Source organism: Scyliorhinus torazame, chromosome 19, assembly GCF_047496885.1.
Source record: "Scyliorhinus torazame isolate Kashiwa2021f chromosome 19, sScyTor2.1, whole genome shotgun sequence".
In the NCBI taxonomy this organism is placed as follows: Eukaryota; Metazoa; Chordata; class Chondrichthyes; order Carcharhiniformes; family Scyliorhinidae; genus Scyliorhinus; species Scyliorhinus torazame.
The window spans coordinates 65,144,101-65,159,935 of NC_092725.1; the positions used below are offsets into that span (position 1 = coordinate 65,144,101).

At 45.2% G+C, this 15,835-nt stretch overlaps 1 protein-coding gene across 2 annotated transcripts in view; it reads left to right on the plus strand.

The window, feature by feature from the left end:
• The window catches only part of LOC140396179 (metabotropic glutamate receptor 8), a 707,540-nt gene extending 692,101 nt beyond the window's left edge, over positions 1 to 15,439 (plus strand). For both annotated transcript variants that reach the window (XM_072484442.1, XM_072484443.1), the window contains one exon: positions 12,470 to 15,439. In XM_072484442.1, the coding sequence (XP_072340543.1) occupies positions 12,470 to 12,519 (50 nt within the window). In that variant the 3' untranslated portion in view covers positions 12,520 to 15,439. The remainder of the gene's footprint in view (positions 1 to 12,469) is intronic.
• The last annotated feature ends 396 nt before the right edge of the window (positions 15,440 to 15,835 follow it).

Here is a 15,835-nt window from a genome sequence, read left to right on the forward strand (position 1 = left end):
ATTGGTTCAATACGATTTATTGACGTTCTGTAACAATGCACACAGCTGGCTGTGGGTTGACACTCTACTACTCTAAGTGTACTAACTCTAACTCCCTGATCCACGTGTAGAAGGTGCTGACTGTCACGACAGTTGTCACCAGTGGAAAGAGGTGGAGTGCTGATGCCTTGTGTGTTTTATGGTTGGAAGCCCCCCTCTGGTGTTCTGTCTGGTGATTGGTTGTGTTCTGTCCTGTATGCCGATTGGTTAACCTGTGTGTTTGTCACTGCCTGTTTTTACCTCATGATGTGCATGGATGCATATTATGACACCTGCCATGGGCAACCTGGCATCTTGGCACTGCCAGCATGGCTCACTAGCAGTGCCCCGCTAGCCTGGCAGTGCCAAGTGGACACCATGGCAGTACCAAGGTGATGCTGCCAGGGTGCCCGCGTTGCAGTGCCAAGGTGCCAGGCTGGCATTGCCAAGGTGTCTGAGTGCCGGCGGGAGTGCCAGGATAACGCCCTATCCAGAGCCTGAGGGTCCACCCCCAGGGGCGTTATGTCTGGTCCACTTTGTGTGGACCAGTACTCAATGGCGCCATGGTGAGGTCTCCCAGGCGCGGCCGTTAGTTCCCGAGCCTCGGGAGAATTGGGGGCAGACATGTGTTAATGAGCCGACTGGCTCTCACCCAGCAAGATCGATATCCAGATCACAAGCTCGAGGTGTTCCGAGAAGCCTCTCGCGAGATTTAACGGCCTTGTTCCATCAGGCGCAATGAGGATATTCGATCATGCCCAGCATCTGTGAGCTTTACTAATGTCACGGTCCTGAAATTGGCCTTGTAAATATTAATGCGTGGAAATATGAAGAGAAAGAAATGCTGGATCTGTGCACTTGTTGGAAAATGCCACGGTGTTCAAGTTTACAAGTTATTTAGTTTTTCCTGTCCCAAATCATCTGTTTGGCATTGGAACAGTTGCGACTGACGCTAATCACAGGAGAAAATACACTTACCCGCAAGCAATTCTTATGGTCAGACTGCCGATGCTTTTTACTCTCTGAAGCCTCCATCGTAGAAAACCAGGCAGGCCTCAGTGCAGCACAGGGATGGCCAAGAAACAGTTTCTTTTTACGGCATTACTTGTATTCTGGGAAGTTGGAAGTTTAGATCTCCCAAAAGATTGTGTTAATTGTGATATTTCTAGATCTGTTTCACTGTGGAAAATGTAATTTTCAGCATCCACATTTATTAAATGTCCCGTGGCCAGCATTTCTGAATCGAATTACTTGTAATTCTTTGAATGAACAGGCCGCGATTAAAGAAAAATGTCATGGGTTTCAGATTGCCTGGAGAGGTCAGCTTCCACAACTGCATAGTGACAGTGTTCGCCTCCTTACTTCAGGCAGTGTTCACCCCACAACAATGTTCACCCCGCCCCCCCCTTGCTCTCACTCCGCAACAGTGTTCTCCCCCCTCATAGAGCTCCTGAAAGTGCCCCCCCCCCCCCGCCCGGTCCTTAGCCCACAACAATGTTCACCCCTCACCCGCACAGCACAATATTCCCCTCCCTCATCCCTGACGGTGTTCACCATATCCCGTCCTCAACCCACAACACTGTTCTCCTGAAGCACACAACTCCTGGCAGTGTTCATCCCCACCCGCCCTCACCTCACAACAGTGTTCTCCTCCCTCACCCTTGACAGTGTTCACCTCCCTCCCTCACCCCCGAGTGCTCACCCCCTCAGACACTTCTTGATAGTATTCACCCACTTTCCCTCACTCCCGACAGTGTTCACCCCTCCTCCCCGCTCACCTCCCAACATTGTTCACCCCTTCCTTCACTCCCGACAGTGTTCACCCCCCTCACTCCCGACAGTGTTCACCCCCTCACTCCCGACAGTGTTCACCCCCCTCACTCCGACAGCGTTCACCCCCCTCACTCCCTACAGTGTTCACCCCCCTCACTCCCGACAGTGATCACCCCCCTCACTCCCGACAGTGCTCACCCCCCTCACTCCCGACAGTGCTCACCCCCCTCACTCCCGACAGTGTTCACCGCCCTCACTCCCGACAGTGTTCACCCCCCTCAATCCCGACAGTGTTCACCCCACTCACTCCCGACAGCGTTCACCCCCCTCACTCCTGACAGTGTTCACCCCCTCACTCCCGACAGTGTTCACCCCCCTCACTCCCGACAGTGATCACCCCCCTCACTCCCAACAGTGATCACCCCCTCACTCCCGACAGTGCTCACCCCCCTCACTCCCGACAGTGTTCACCCCCCTCATTCCTGACAGTGTTCACCCCCTCACTCCCGACAGTGTTCACCCCCCTCATTCCTGACAGTGTTCACCCCCTCACTCCCGACAGTGTTCACCCCCCTCATTCCTGACAGTGTTCACCCCCTCACTCCCGACAGTGTTCACCCCCTCACTCCTGACAGTGTTCACCCCCCTCATTCCTGACAGTGTTCACCCCTCACTCCCGACAGTGTTCACCCCCTCACTCCCGACTGTATTTACCCCCCTCTCTCACCCCAAGTGTTCACCCCCTCACCCCCAACAGTGTCTACCCCGTCCCTCACCCCAACAGGGTTCACCCCTTCCCTCATCCCCGATAGTGTTCACTGTCCTCCCTCCCCCCCAACAGTGTTCACCCCCTCCTTACTCCACCAGTGTTTAGCCCACTCCTTCTTACTCCACCAATGTTTATCCCAGTCCTTTGACCCATTGTTCACCCCACTCCCTTACCCCCAACAGTGTTCACCCCCTCCCTCACCCCCACCAGTGTTCACACTCTACCTCATCCCGATAGTGTTCACCATCCTCCCACACTCCCAAGAGTGTTCATCCCTTCCCTCACTCCCTGACAATGTTAACCTCTCCTCACACTCACATCCTGACCGTGTTCACCCACTGTACCTCGCTCCAGTCAGTGTTCGCCCCCTCCCTCACTCCCTGACAGTGTTAACCTCTCCTCACACTCACGTCCTGACAGTTTTAACGCCCGCCCCTCCCACCCACCTCAACACCCGAGAATGTTCAGCCACTCCCTCCCCCCCCAAAAATGCTCAACCGTTTCCCAGTCCTCAGCAAGGCCGTCTCCTCTGATATTGGATGGACAGGAGCCATGGATTCCAGAAGGTAAGTTGGGATAGGTTGTGCGGGAGCGATGAGCACTGTCTGCGTGGAGGGAGGTGGTGCTAGAGCATTGTGGGAGTAGGTATGAACACTGTCCAAGGTGCGGGAGTGGTGAGCTTGTTGAGGGGAGGGTGTTCTGTGATGAGCACTGTCCTAGGGGTTGGGAGGGTTGAGCATTGCTGTGGATTCTGGAGTGCTTTGACACTCCATCGGATTTATTTGGTTTCACTGGTTTTATACATGCTATAAAATTTTTTTAACAAATCCGCGTAAACACCAGGGCAAGTATAGGACAGACAGCCCAAGTCGTATAATCTACAGCACAGAAAAGGCCCTTCAGCCCATCGCGTCTGCGCCGGTCAAAAACAACCAAACTATTCTAATCTAATTTTCCAGCACTTGCCCCATAGCCTTGGCATCGCCAAGTGCACATCTAAATACTTCTTAAATAATGTGAGGGTCTCTGCCTCCACCACTCAGACAGTGAATTCCAAACTCCCACCACCGTCTGGGTGGAAATGCTTTTCCTCACTTGCCCTTACCTTAAATCTATGCCCCCTGGCCATTGGTTCCTTCACCAAGGCGAAAGGTTTCCTCCTGTCTATCTATGCCTCTCAGAATTTTACAATAGTCTGCATGGTTCTGTCCAATTAAAGAGCAGTCCAAGCAGGGTAAAATCGGCAATCAAAAATATAAACTTGCTGCATAAGTACCTGCGATATGCTTATGTTGGGACTTCAGAGAGTCCCCACGTATCTATTAAGGTACTGAGACCAGAAGATCCGGGCTGTTAACTCCTATTTCCAGCATTTTCTGCTTTTATTTCAGATTTCCAACATCTGCAATATTTTATTTTTGAAGCTGTTTGCGTACCTGTGCTAGGCGATGCCCTAGTGTTGAAAATGGCCAAGGCAGCCCCAGACAAATCTGGGGCACTACTATTTGTTCATCTGCAGTACAACTAATTCTTCCACAATATCTCCAGAGAGTGTCTCTCTGGATGAGTGAATTAAATTACCCCTTATCCTCAAACTATGCCCCCCACCCCCACCCCCATTCTGGAACAATCTTTCTGAATCTAGCCACCGATCTTTAGTGAGCAGATTCTCCTCATGATTAACATTTTTGCAAATAGCTAACCCGCAAATCAACCTTGTTGCACCACTTTAACATGGGCGATGAAAGCAACGATTGCTACCTAGTCTTAAGAAAGCAAACTGCCAAACGAAACAAAAGGGTAGATTTTGGATTTGTGCAAGGATGGAAAGCAGTGATCGGGAGTGGATGGCTGGTTTTACATCTTCCCTGTTGACTTTAATAGGTTGCCACCTCACCATTACCCATTTCACACTGTTGAGAGAAGTCAGAGGGCTGGATTTTCCACTCCTGAGACTAAGGGCTGGATTCTCCCACCCCGCCCGCCGCGAGATTGTTTCGGGCGAGACTCAGACAATGGCGAAGCCCATTCACCTCTGGCAGGATTCTCCCATCGCGGACAGGCGAGCCGGACAATCACACCTTCAGTGTTGATGCGGGGGCAGGATTTGTGGATTTCCACAACAGCAAAACTGGCGCCACACCTGGACCGATTCAGCGACTGTTAAGGGGCTAGCACCGGCGCCACGTGGAACACAATCGATTCCAATGAGAAACGGTATCAGCAGTTCACTACTGGTTCCCTCTCTAGCTGGTACCACACTGGCCAGCTCTATTTATACAGCTGAACTGCTAATGATTCCCCCCGATCTCTCCTTGGGGAAGCTCATATTCCTCAAGGAACACGGGGTAACCAATTGTCCCCAGCCTATAGGATCTGGGCAGGTTATAACACATCCTCTCCATATCTGCTTTGCCAAGACCCCTCAGAATTGCCTCCCATTCTTCTAATCGACAATACGTATAGACCCAGCCTGTTTCAAACTTTCCTCATAAGACAATCAGTTCATCCCAGGAATCAAACTAGTGATCCTTTGAACGGTTTCCAATAGGAATATATCCCTCACAGAAGGAGACCAAAGCTGTAGGCAGTACTCTAAATGTAGAGTACCTCCTTGCTGTGACCTCCCAGCCAGGCCCTGCTGATATGGTGGTCTTACCTAGAAGTCTAGCTTCTGTAACCTGCTTTTCTCCAGGAACTGCATGTAGTTATAAAAATGGCAATTGCTTGCAACTGGCATGCGGGAACTAAAGAGCCACCGGCAAATCTAGCTGGCAATGAACCAATTAACACAACAAAAATAAACCACACCACCTTTATATGTTACTTGACACTCTCAGCAGATAAGTAGCCTTGTGGATAAAGTTCTAAATCCTCCCTTTCTCCCTCAACACCATGGTGAGTATTCCAGTTTCCACTTAAAAGTCTCTTCACTCGATCTCCTGAGTACCGTCAGACTTCCAGTGGCAAGGCACCTTCTGGTGACTCCTTGATCGTTAAATCTCACCTCTTCCATCAGGGAATCCATTTTCCTCAGCATTCTGCTTGATGGACAACACAAAACACAGTCTTTCCCTCTGCTCGGCAAAGCAGCAGCTGTTTTTGGTCTTCCACGCAAGGTCTCTGTGTCTTTCTGGGTTTGAGAGGTCATGTCCAGCAAGGCCATCAGTACTTCTTTTGTGTCAAGGTCTGAAAACTGGCACTTGAGTTTCTGTGCGTTTCGACCTGGGCCTGATCTGTCCCCATGACAACCAAATCACTTGGGCCTGTCCCCAGGCAGACTACAGTATGATTTCATCCCCATTTCAGAAACTGTTTCTTTGAATCTACGGTCTCATTCATCACACATAGATTGGAAATAATTGAAGCCCCAATCCTAATCGCTGTGTCACTCCACTGGAAACAGTTTGCCAATTTGAAGCTGACCCATTTACTCTTGTGAGTAATCCAATCCACTGCCCATGCTAAGATATTACCCCTGACATCATGAGCTCTTATCCTGTGTAATCTTCTATGTGGCGCACTATTGAGTGCCTTTTGGACATTTAAATGTACTACAGCAATTGGTTCTCCTGTATTCAACCTGCTGGTCACATCCTTAAAATAACTTGTAAGTTGCCCAAACACTATTTCCTTTTCATAAAATCATGTTGACTCTGTTTGATTGTATTATGATTTTCTAAATGCCCTGCTACTACTTCCTTGATAATCGATTCCAGCAATTTCCCGATGATAGATGTTAGGCTATCTGACACCTAATTTCCTGCTTTTTGTCTCCCTCCTTTCTTGAAAGAAGCATTATATTTGCGATTTTCCAATCCACTGGGACCTTTCCAAAATCTGGGGAATTTTGGAAGATTGCAACAATGCAGTCACTATCCTGCCGCCACTCCCTTTAATACCCAAGGAGACAGGGACTTGTTAGCCTTTAGTTCCATTAGTTTCCAAGTACTTTCTTCCTCTAGTAACAGTGTTTTAAAATTTCCCTCTCCTTTTTGTCCCTTGATTTTTTCAGGTTTTTTTTATTGTGAAGACATACAAAATACTTGATCACAGTCTCTGCGACTTCCTTATTTCCCATTATTAATCCCCTTCTTCCTTTCTTAATATTAACATTAAATCCCATCCTCTAAGGTATTCACTTGTTGTGCTCTCTTCCTTTTTGTAGACTTGTAGAAGCTCTTATTGTCTGATTTTATATTTCTTGCTAGTTTACTTTCATGTTCTAATTTCTCCCCTTTTTTTGGTCACCTAAAATAATCTGGTTTCTAAAATGATCTCAATATTCTGGCCTCTAACCTTTGCGGTATTGTACACCTTTTCTTTCAATTTCAAACCATCCTTAATTAGTTAGTTAGCCACATATGGTTTATCTTTCTCGTAGAGTCTTTCTCAATAATATATCTTTGTTGAGTTTGTTGAGAAATATTTCCTTAAATTCTGCCACTGCTTAGCTACTATCTTTTTCGCAGAAGACTTCAGCCAACTATGTCTTCATGCCTTTCTTTTTGACTTTATTTAAGTTTAAGTCACTAGTTTCAGACCCAAGTTTCTCATTCAAATTAAATCTAAAATTCTTTCATGTTATGAACACTCTTTCCACAGCACCATTTAAGTGAGATCATTATTCGATAATATCTCACTACCCATCACTGTGTCTAAAATAGCCTATTCCCCAGCTAATTCCACAATGTATTCTTCTAAGAAATTGTCTGAAATACTCTATGGGAACTTATCCACAAGGATACCTTTGCCAATTTATTTGTCTAACCTATATAAAGCTTAAAATCTCATATAATTATGGCAGTACCCTTCTTACAAGCCCCATTATTTCCTGATTTATACTCTGCCTAACAGTGTAGTGACCATGAGGTGGCCTATAAACTATTTCCCTTCCTATTTCTTATCTCCAGCCAAACTGATGCTATATCTTCATCTTCTGAACCAAGATCATTTCTCACTACAATGCGGATCTCATTCTTTATCAGCCATTATTTATCCCACCCCCTTTTCCTTTCTTCTCATAACTTCAAAATGTCAAAACACCTTGAATATTTGGTTCCAGCCATGGTCAGTTTGAAACCAAGGGTTGGATTCTCTGATTCTGGGGCTATGTCCCCACGCCGGCATGGGAAATATGGCGTTTTACAGCCGATTCCCCATTTTGCTGTGGGCGAGCAGGCAGGCAGCGTAGAGCACCCTGCTCTAGCTGCCAATATGCCCCGGAGAATTGCCGGGTCTGTGGCTGCGCATGCGCACGGCGGCGGCCGCTCGCAGTCACGGCCGGCAAAATAGTCTCTCCCTTCGGCCAGCTCACGCACCTTGGACCACACCCCCCATAGTGAGACCAGCCCCTGATGAAGTCCCCCCCTGACTTTCAGACTCCCTGATTGATTAACATGAGCAGATATGTTGACTCCTCAGTGGAGGTCCAGACCATCACTGGACTAATGCTGACCATGCTCCAGCTCAGATACACACACCTCAGTGAGACCAAGTCAAGCAGTTGGATATTCACCTGGTGTGTAATACATCACAAGGGGGTAAGAGCAGTCAGTAGAGAGGACAGTGGAGGGTCTCCGCAGAGTGCCAGCTCTGCTCATCTTGCCATAGATGTTGAACCTCGGAGGATGCCGACAAAGAGGACAATTCTGGATCCTCAGCAACAAATGTGAGAGGTATTGGCAGGACTTCCAGGGACACGGTGCATGTTTGGAGAGAGATTGTAAGAGTTCACCTCAAGCATAAGTGCCATGGTGTCATGGGCCTTTGTGATGATGTCTTTGTCCATGGAAAGAGTGGCCACCTGCATGGAACATCAAATGCAGCCATCACGCGAGTGCATACTACCCCACACTCAGAATGGCACCTTCAATAGGACTGATCAAAATATTATCTTGGGCCTTCAGTATCACACAACTGAATATTGAAGAAGGCCTTCCAATTTGACATTCCCATTGCCTTCTCAATTACACATTTTGTGTTATATTGCTTGTGCTTCTGGATCCTTTTGCTTGACTTCCTCATCTTCCTTGGATGCCATTAACCATATTGTAAGTCTTGGCGGCACGGTGGAGCAGTAGTTAGCACTGCTGCCTATGGCGCTGAGGACCCGGGTTCGATCCCGGCCTCGGATGACTTGTCCGTGTAGAGTTTGCACATTCTCCCCGTGTCTGCGTGGGTCTCACCCCGACAACACAAAGATGTGCAGGTTAGGTGGATTGGCCTCGCTAAATTTCCCCTTAATAAACAAATAACAGGGGCAGCACAGTGGCGCAGTGGGTTAGCCCTGCTCCCTCGCGGCGCCGAGGTCCCAGGTTCAATCCCGGCTCTGGGTCACTGTCCGTGTGGAGTTTGCGCATTCCCCCCCCGTGTTTGCGTGGGTTTCGCCCCCACAAGCCAAAGATGTGCAGGCTAGGTGGATTGGCCATGCTAAATTGCCCCTTAATTGGAAAAAATGAATTGGGTACACTAAATTTTAATTTAAAAAAATAAAATAAACAAATAACATATTTTAAGTGGATAGCCCTTGTCCCCCAACAGCCAAGTGGCGAATTTTCATTGAAGTGTGATAAGCTCAGGGAGGGGGGACTTTTGCACAGATCTACATGATGATCTTTCTGCGGTTGCACCAAACTGCACAGTTGATGGAGTTGAAGCCCTTACAGTTCCTCTGTGCTCTTGGTGATCGCGGCCTGACTTGATTGCCACATGTGTGCAAGTCAACGATGCTTCGTACCTATGGGATGACTGGGAGAGCCACAAACCTGAACGCCAGCACATTCTAACTGGCATCGTGGGTGGCAAAGTGCACATAACTGGCAGAACTGGTAAACTTAGCATTGGTCAGCTGTGTACTGCATTTGTGGGAGGCTGGCTGTGATATTCTATAAATCTCTCCTGCAGTTGAGGGAAGTAATCACTTTGACATTCACTAGTAAAGTGTGGGCACAGATTGACTTGGTAGCAGATCTTGCTTCAGCAGAATGCAAATGTCTGTCATCACCTTATGGGATACTAACTGACAAGGGAGTCATGGGTACAGGGGGTAGACAGGAAAGTAAAGGCCACGCTGAGGTCAGCCATAATGGTATCAAACGGAGGAGCAGGCTCGAGGGGCCGAATGGGAAAAAGCTCCCAAGGCACTATTTTGCAAGAGAGTATGGGAGCTCATCCACTGTCATGGCCATTTAATATTTATCCTTCACTTAACATCGCTGTGATAACTAAAAGCAGATTAGCTGGTCCTTTTTGCTTTGCTGTTTACGAGACCTCGGTTGTGCACAGATGCTGCCACCCTTTCAGCACTTCAAAAGAAGTATTTTTTATGAGCATTAAAGTGCTTTGAGAAACCCTGAGGTTATGATCTCCTTACGATGCTACTTTTAGTTGGAGAAATCTTCCCCATAATAATTGCTATTTCCATTTACGGTCTGGTTAGCTTTCAGAATAACATATCTAGGAAGCTGCAATTAAAAGATCCCTGAAATTTCACTCTGATACTTTGCCCCAGCAAAGAACTTCTATTCTATAAGGTCTGCTTTTAGATTTCACATTTGTATTCATTTACACAGATAAAAGTGAGTGCTTGTAGCACAAGGGTGTGATAAAGCAATTGTAAATGACATTTTACAGAAATGAATGCTGGGCCGCTAGTTAAAATGTGACCTCTGTGTTCAGGCAGAAGTGTAATCCATTCCATTATATTCGGAGCTATGTTTTAAGCAGTGACTGTGCATTGTACAAAGCAGATAGGACTACAAACAATAGACTCCTTGATGAGCAATTAAATCCATTTATGTGCTTTATTGTCCTGAACAATAATCCATTAAACGGCAGAGCCAGGAACTTCAAACTGCTTTATTTGCGTCTAATATTTGGGTCACGACTACATCTTTTTTGGATTTTCACTGTTGTGATAATGTAATACCTTAAAGAGACATTGTCCTCAGGCAAGCGCTTGGTAAACCACAGTGGGAAGAGCTGCACACTATTTAGTTCCAGTTGCACTATTTGAGGTCGTGATTTACATCACTGTGTTTGTCAATAAATGAGAAAACCAAGCTTCTTTCTGTTTGTGACGATATTGCTTTGTCAAGTCAAGAAGCCAATGGTTCTTTCAGTGAAATGAAGCCCATCTCTCGGACACAGAGGAACATGCAGAAATTGAAGCTCCACCTGATGTCCCTAAATTATTTTTTCCGGGCACTATCTTTCTTCTGTATTTTTATGCCAATCATAGAAAGTCTATGCAGTCTCCAAAAAGGCATGGTTAAAATAAATTCACCCTCTGCCCAAGAGTTTCATAGCAAATGTCACTTGGCTCATTTTTAAACTGGTCCAATAAACCAACATGAGCAGCAGGGAACACCACCAGCTCCACATTTCCCTCAACGTCATGCTTACTTAGATGTAAATCGGCATTCCATTATCTTCGACGGATCAGTATTCTGGAACTCCCTACCTAACACAAGGACTGCAGACGTACAAGAAGAAGATCCACCACAATCCTCTCAAGAGCACCTAGGGATGGACAGTAGATTTTGTAAGCCATGTCCACACCTCATGAATGAATAAAGGTGACATTTTCAAAAGGTTGCACCAAAAGTGTGGTAAACCTGCATTTAATGAGTTTGGATCTAATTCATAACTTTGAATAATATTGAGTGCAGCAAAAGTAGCGAAGTTACTATTAGGCTGAAGGTCTAATTAGCCTGTTGTTTTGTAGACTGCATAGACCTTTTACAATTGGCATAAAAAGTGAAAAAAGTATTGTCATTCTACCATATTGACGGGTGTGCTGAATAGAATCATAGAAAGGTTACAGCACGGAAGGAGACCATACACCCCATCTTATCCGTGCCAGCACGAGGACACCCAGGTGCATTTTCTAATCCCATTATATCTCGTGGTAGTCTGCCAAGGGCCTCTGCTCATTTCTCAATGCCTCGCAGTCTTATGGACTAATGAGAAATATGACAAGGAAAAAATAAAATACATGAGGAGATGGCCCGCACTTACCATTCCGATGTGTGTTTAAGTATTCTTACTGAAGGACTCTTGTATAATAACTGAGAATTAATGAAGCATGAAGCACAGAAAGAGACCATTTCGCCCATCGTGCCTTCACTGGCTTGAAGAAAGAGCTATTCAATTAGTTCCACTCTCCTGCCCTTACCCTATAATCTTACAATTTTATCCCCTTCAAAGTGTATATCCAGTTACCTTTTGAAATTCACAGTAGAATCTACTTGCGCCACCAGTTCAGGCAGTGCATTAGAAATAACTTGCAGTGTGTAAAAAAAAATTTTAAAAATCTCATCTCTGGTTCTTTTGTCAACTCTAAATATTTGTAACTGCTGGTTACTGATGTTGGATACAGGGCTGTAAACATTGATTTCCGGTCAGTGGACACAATTCGTTTATTCTATCAAAGCCCTTCATAATTTTGAGACCTCTATGAAATCTATTTAATAATAATAATACTCTTTATTGTCACAAGTAAGCTTACATTAACACTACAATGAAGTTACTGTTAAAAGCCCTTAGTCGCCACATTCCGACGCCTATTCGGGTACATAGAGGGAGAATTAAGAATGTCCAATTCACCTAACAGCATGTCTTTCGGGACCTATTGGAGGAAACCGGAACACCCGGAGGAAACTCACGCAGACACAGGGAGCCCGTGCAGACTCCGCACAGGCAGTGACCCAAGCCGGGAATTGAACCTGGTACCCTGAAGCTGTGAAGCAACAGTGCACCCCACTGTGCTACTGTGCCGCCCCACCCCTCCCCCCGACCAGAACCTTTGCTGCTGCAGGAAAAACAATCCCAGCTTCTCCAGTCTCACTGCATAGTCTTTCTTCACTAATGGTTGTTCAAATCGTTATTGTCAATCTGTCCTCACAGCTTCTTCTACCAAGACCACGTACATCAGCTACAGCAACCATGCAAACTGACTTGACTTTGCAAAATCCGAAGTAGTCTGAAGAGACTGCATGTATGAAAACCAACCCTCGCGTCTCATCATTTGGAAAGCGCTCAGAGTGTACGACCTGCTGTGAGGCCAAAGGAAGAGCGGCCCTCAGCCTAGTCAGATTGAGGCCGCCCCCATGTGTATTCCAAGACACAGGCCGAGTGACAAGGAAAACCCAAACAGATCATCATGCAATCGGCAGTTTTTGTTTATTGGCGAGGAATGTCGGCCAGAGTGAACCCATGCCTGTTGTTCTACTTGTAAGTCTTGTGATTGTGCAATTCTTCATTCTTGTTCATCCTAGATTTGAAAGGCTTTCTTCTGCCCTGCGTAATGCAAAAAAAAAAGGGCTTGTGTGTACCAACTAGCAGGATTGCAACTGTGTGGCACTTAAAATAAATGCAAAGGTTTAAGCATGTCTAATTTTTTTTACAACGGATGTATTTGTAATAAAGGAATGTTTTACAAAATTCAGAGTTTCTTTGGGTTGCAGGTTCACGCGTAATCTACTGTGAATTGTCTATGCCTGCCGAAAAAGATGGAAATAATTCACTTTATGTTTTGTTTTATGACCTGATCAGCCAGAGCGAATGGACATTAGCAACAAATACACGAGGCTTGATTAAAGTCTATTACAAATGAGGTTAGGAACTTAGGATCAGGAGTAGGTTATTCAGCTCCTCAGGCCTGTTCACCATTCAATAAGATCATAGCTGATTTATGGTTTGGAAGATTTTTGGACAGCACCAATGACTACAATATACAGTTTCATGCTTATTTTCTGGGTATTTACAAAAATCTGGTATATCCACAAAGGGTTCCGTTTTCGTTGAAAGGTATTGAAAATGACCACAGGGAGTGAATCAGTACCCCTGAACCCCAACTGGCTTGATAATACAGTGCTACTTCGCCATTAAACGTTTAGTCCGGGCAATACATACAATATGGGGCAGCTAAGAAACACAAGGAATTGCAACAACATCTGACATTCACATAGCACCTGCAACACGGTAAAACATCCCAAGGTGCATTAAGAGACAACACAGCACAATCCAGATGTCAGACAGCTAGTAAGAGTAGAAATGGAACCATAGAATCCGTGCTCACCTGAATATGAATGCAGTGAGCCTTCACGAGCAGCCCAGTTAAAACACAATGATTCAGTGTCGCCACAGGCCTGTCTATCATGGGTGGAAACAGCGCAGAGCAAGCTGTAGTAACCAGGGTGAACAATAAAAATGGCCAACAAGTAGTTGTGCATTCAAATCGTTCTTCTTCTCCAAGAACCAACAACCAAACTTACGATAAATCCACACTGGAAGCTCTGCTGCTACACTACTGAGCATAAGCAAACCACATGTGGACTTTAACCACTGGGAGTGCTACTCCTTTGAGCTTCAGAAATTGAATTAAACTAAGACATCTTGAATTATTTACTTCAGGTTGTCTGGGCTAATTAACCCCGCCCCCCCACACCTAAAATTGTTCCGATTACAATTCCATTTCAGTCAAACGTGGTGGTTTCAGAGCATTTTACTGTTGCCATTTCAAGCGTGTTAAATCCAGAAAATATGCAGCAAAGCATTACAGAGTGTCAGAAGAGACATCAGCAGAGACAATAAAACAAAAGGATTTTCTTCTCACCCCACCACCAGCTGTAGTTACCCAAGACCAAGCACACAGTCGATCTTAAAACAAACCACATTATGCTTTGCTTACTGAACTAGGGACCAAATGGGCATCTAACTTTTTCAAGAAAAAGACACGGGAGGAAGGAGCAAATTATATTTCTGGATTAATATAATATTACATTAAGCACTTGGCTGCAGCAAGAAAGGAACATGTAGTATTTCCAAATGGAATTTATTAAGTTTACAAGCTCAAAGCTTTTCATCCATGTAATGAATGCTTCACAGTTTTATTGTGGCACAAGACAGAATGATGAGCAACATCGCAGTGAGATCCACTTTATGTTTCTTCCCTCATTTCTCCAGTCAGTGCTCCCATCTGACAAGAACTGACTAGTTTCACTTGGCTACGTATACACATTTTCGCACTTCTTAAGAGAATATTGCATTAGTCATAAACACCCCTCGCATGACACTGACAGTATAAGTTCTGCATGAATTTTGGTGAAGCGCTAACAAATAATTCTATATGGTACATGATTTACACTGAGCAACGTTGTGAAACCGGTGAATGTAAGCAGTGGTGGAGTGATCCTATGTTAACAAGGTGTGTACTGGAATGTAAATCGCTTCCAGTTTTAATTTCTCTATTACAGTGGATCCCTAATAAAATTAACTCCAGGTTACCAAAGAAAGTTAACTCTTAAAATGGTACTTGATCTTAGTCCTGTGGATATGGCATCCAGGTCGCTGCACTTAAGATGATTTTCTTGCATCCCATTTGGCTCTAATGCATTGATTTGAGACCCGCTGAGTCTGGGTGAGAACAAATGCTTGACCAACACTCCAAATCAGACACCTGCTATGGGCATCGACCTTGGCTGGGAGGTTCGACTAAAGCACCTTGCTGTGGCCATTAGACTTCTCTTTTACCATTAAATGGTAAATGAAAAAAAAAATCTAATTTTAGCGAGAGACGGGTGGGGTGGTAGAGGGTTGTTAAGGAGACATTCTTCCTCAAGCATTGACAAAGAGCAACATTGAACACTGCCATAGTGAGGCCCAGTGCCCAGCTTCACCTGCTCTGCTAATTGGGAGGCTGGCAAAAATGAATTGAAGAAAATCAAAATGAGTTGATAGTACGTAGGCTCCACTGTAATCAATATTGTTGATATCATTTGTTGAAGAAAGATTGAGTAAATATCATGAAATGTTTCTCCTGTACTTATCTGGTATTTTTTATTGAAACGAATTGACTAAAAATTATTGAATTTTTATTGTCGTCTTTCCTTGATCTACTTTCTTCCACATAAAGAGAAAGGTAATGGATGTTGCCAGAGTGTAACTGTGTAAAATGTTATATACGTGACTTGGGATTGCACACTGAACATGGCGAGTGTTCTCAAAATGGCGACCCACTACTGGGTATCGTGGCATAGTATTAACAAATTAGAATAACATACTTTTTATGACCAAAACATACACATTCAAAGTTCTGGGAAGTTAATTTCGAGAAGAAATCAGGAAAAGTCTATTGACTTAGCCAAAGCCAATGGGCAGCAAATATTGGGATCAACCAAAATACAACGAGATGTCTTGAAGGATAAGCTTTGAGGGGTCAGTCGGTAAGTTGAATTTTCTGCTGCACTGGAAGTACAAACCATATCAGTT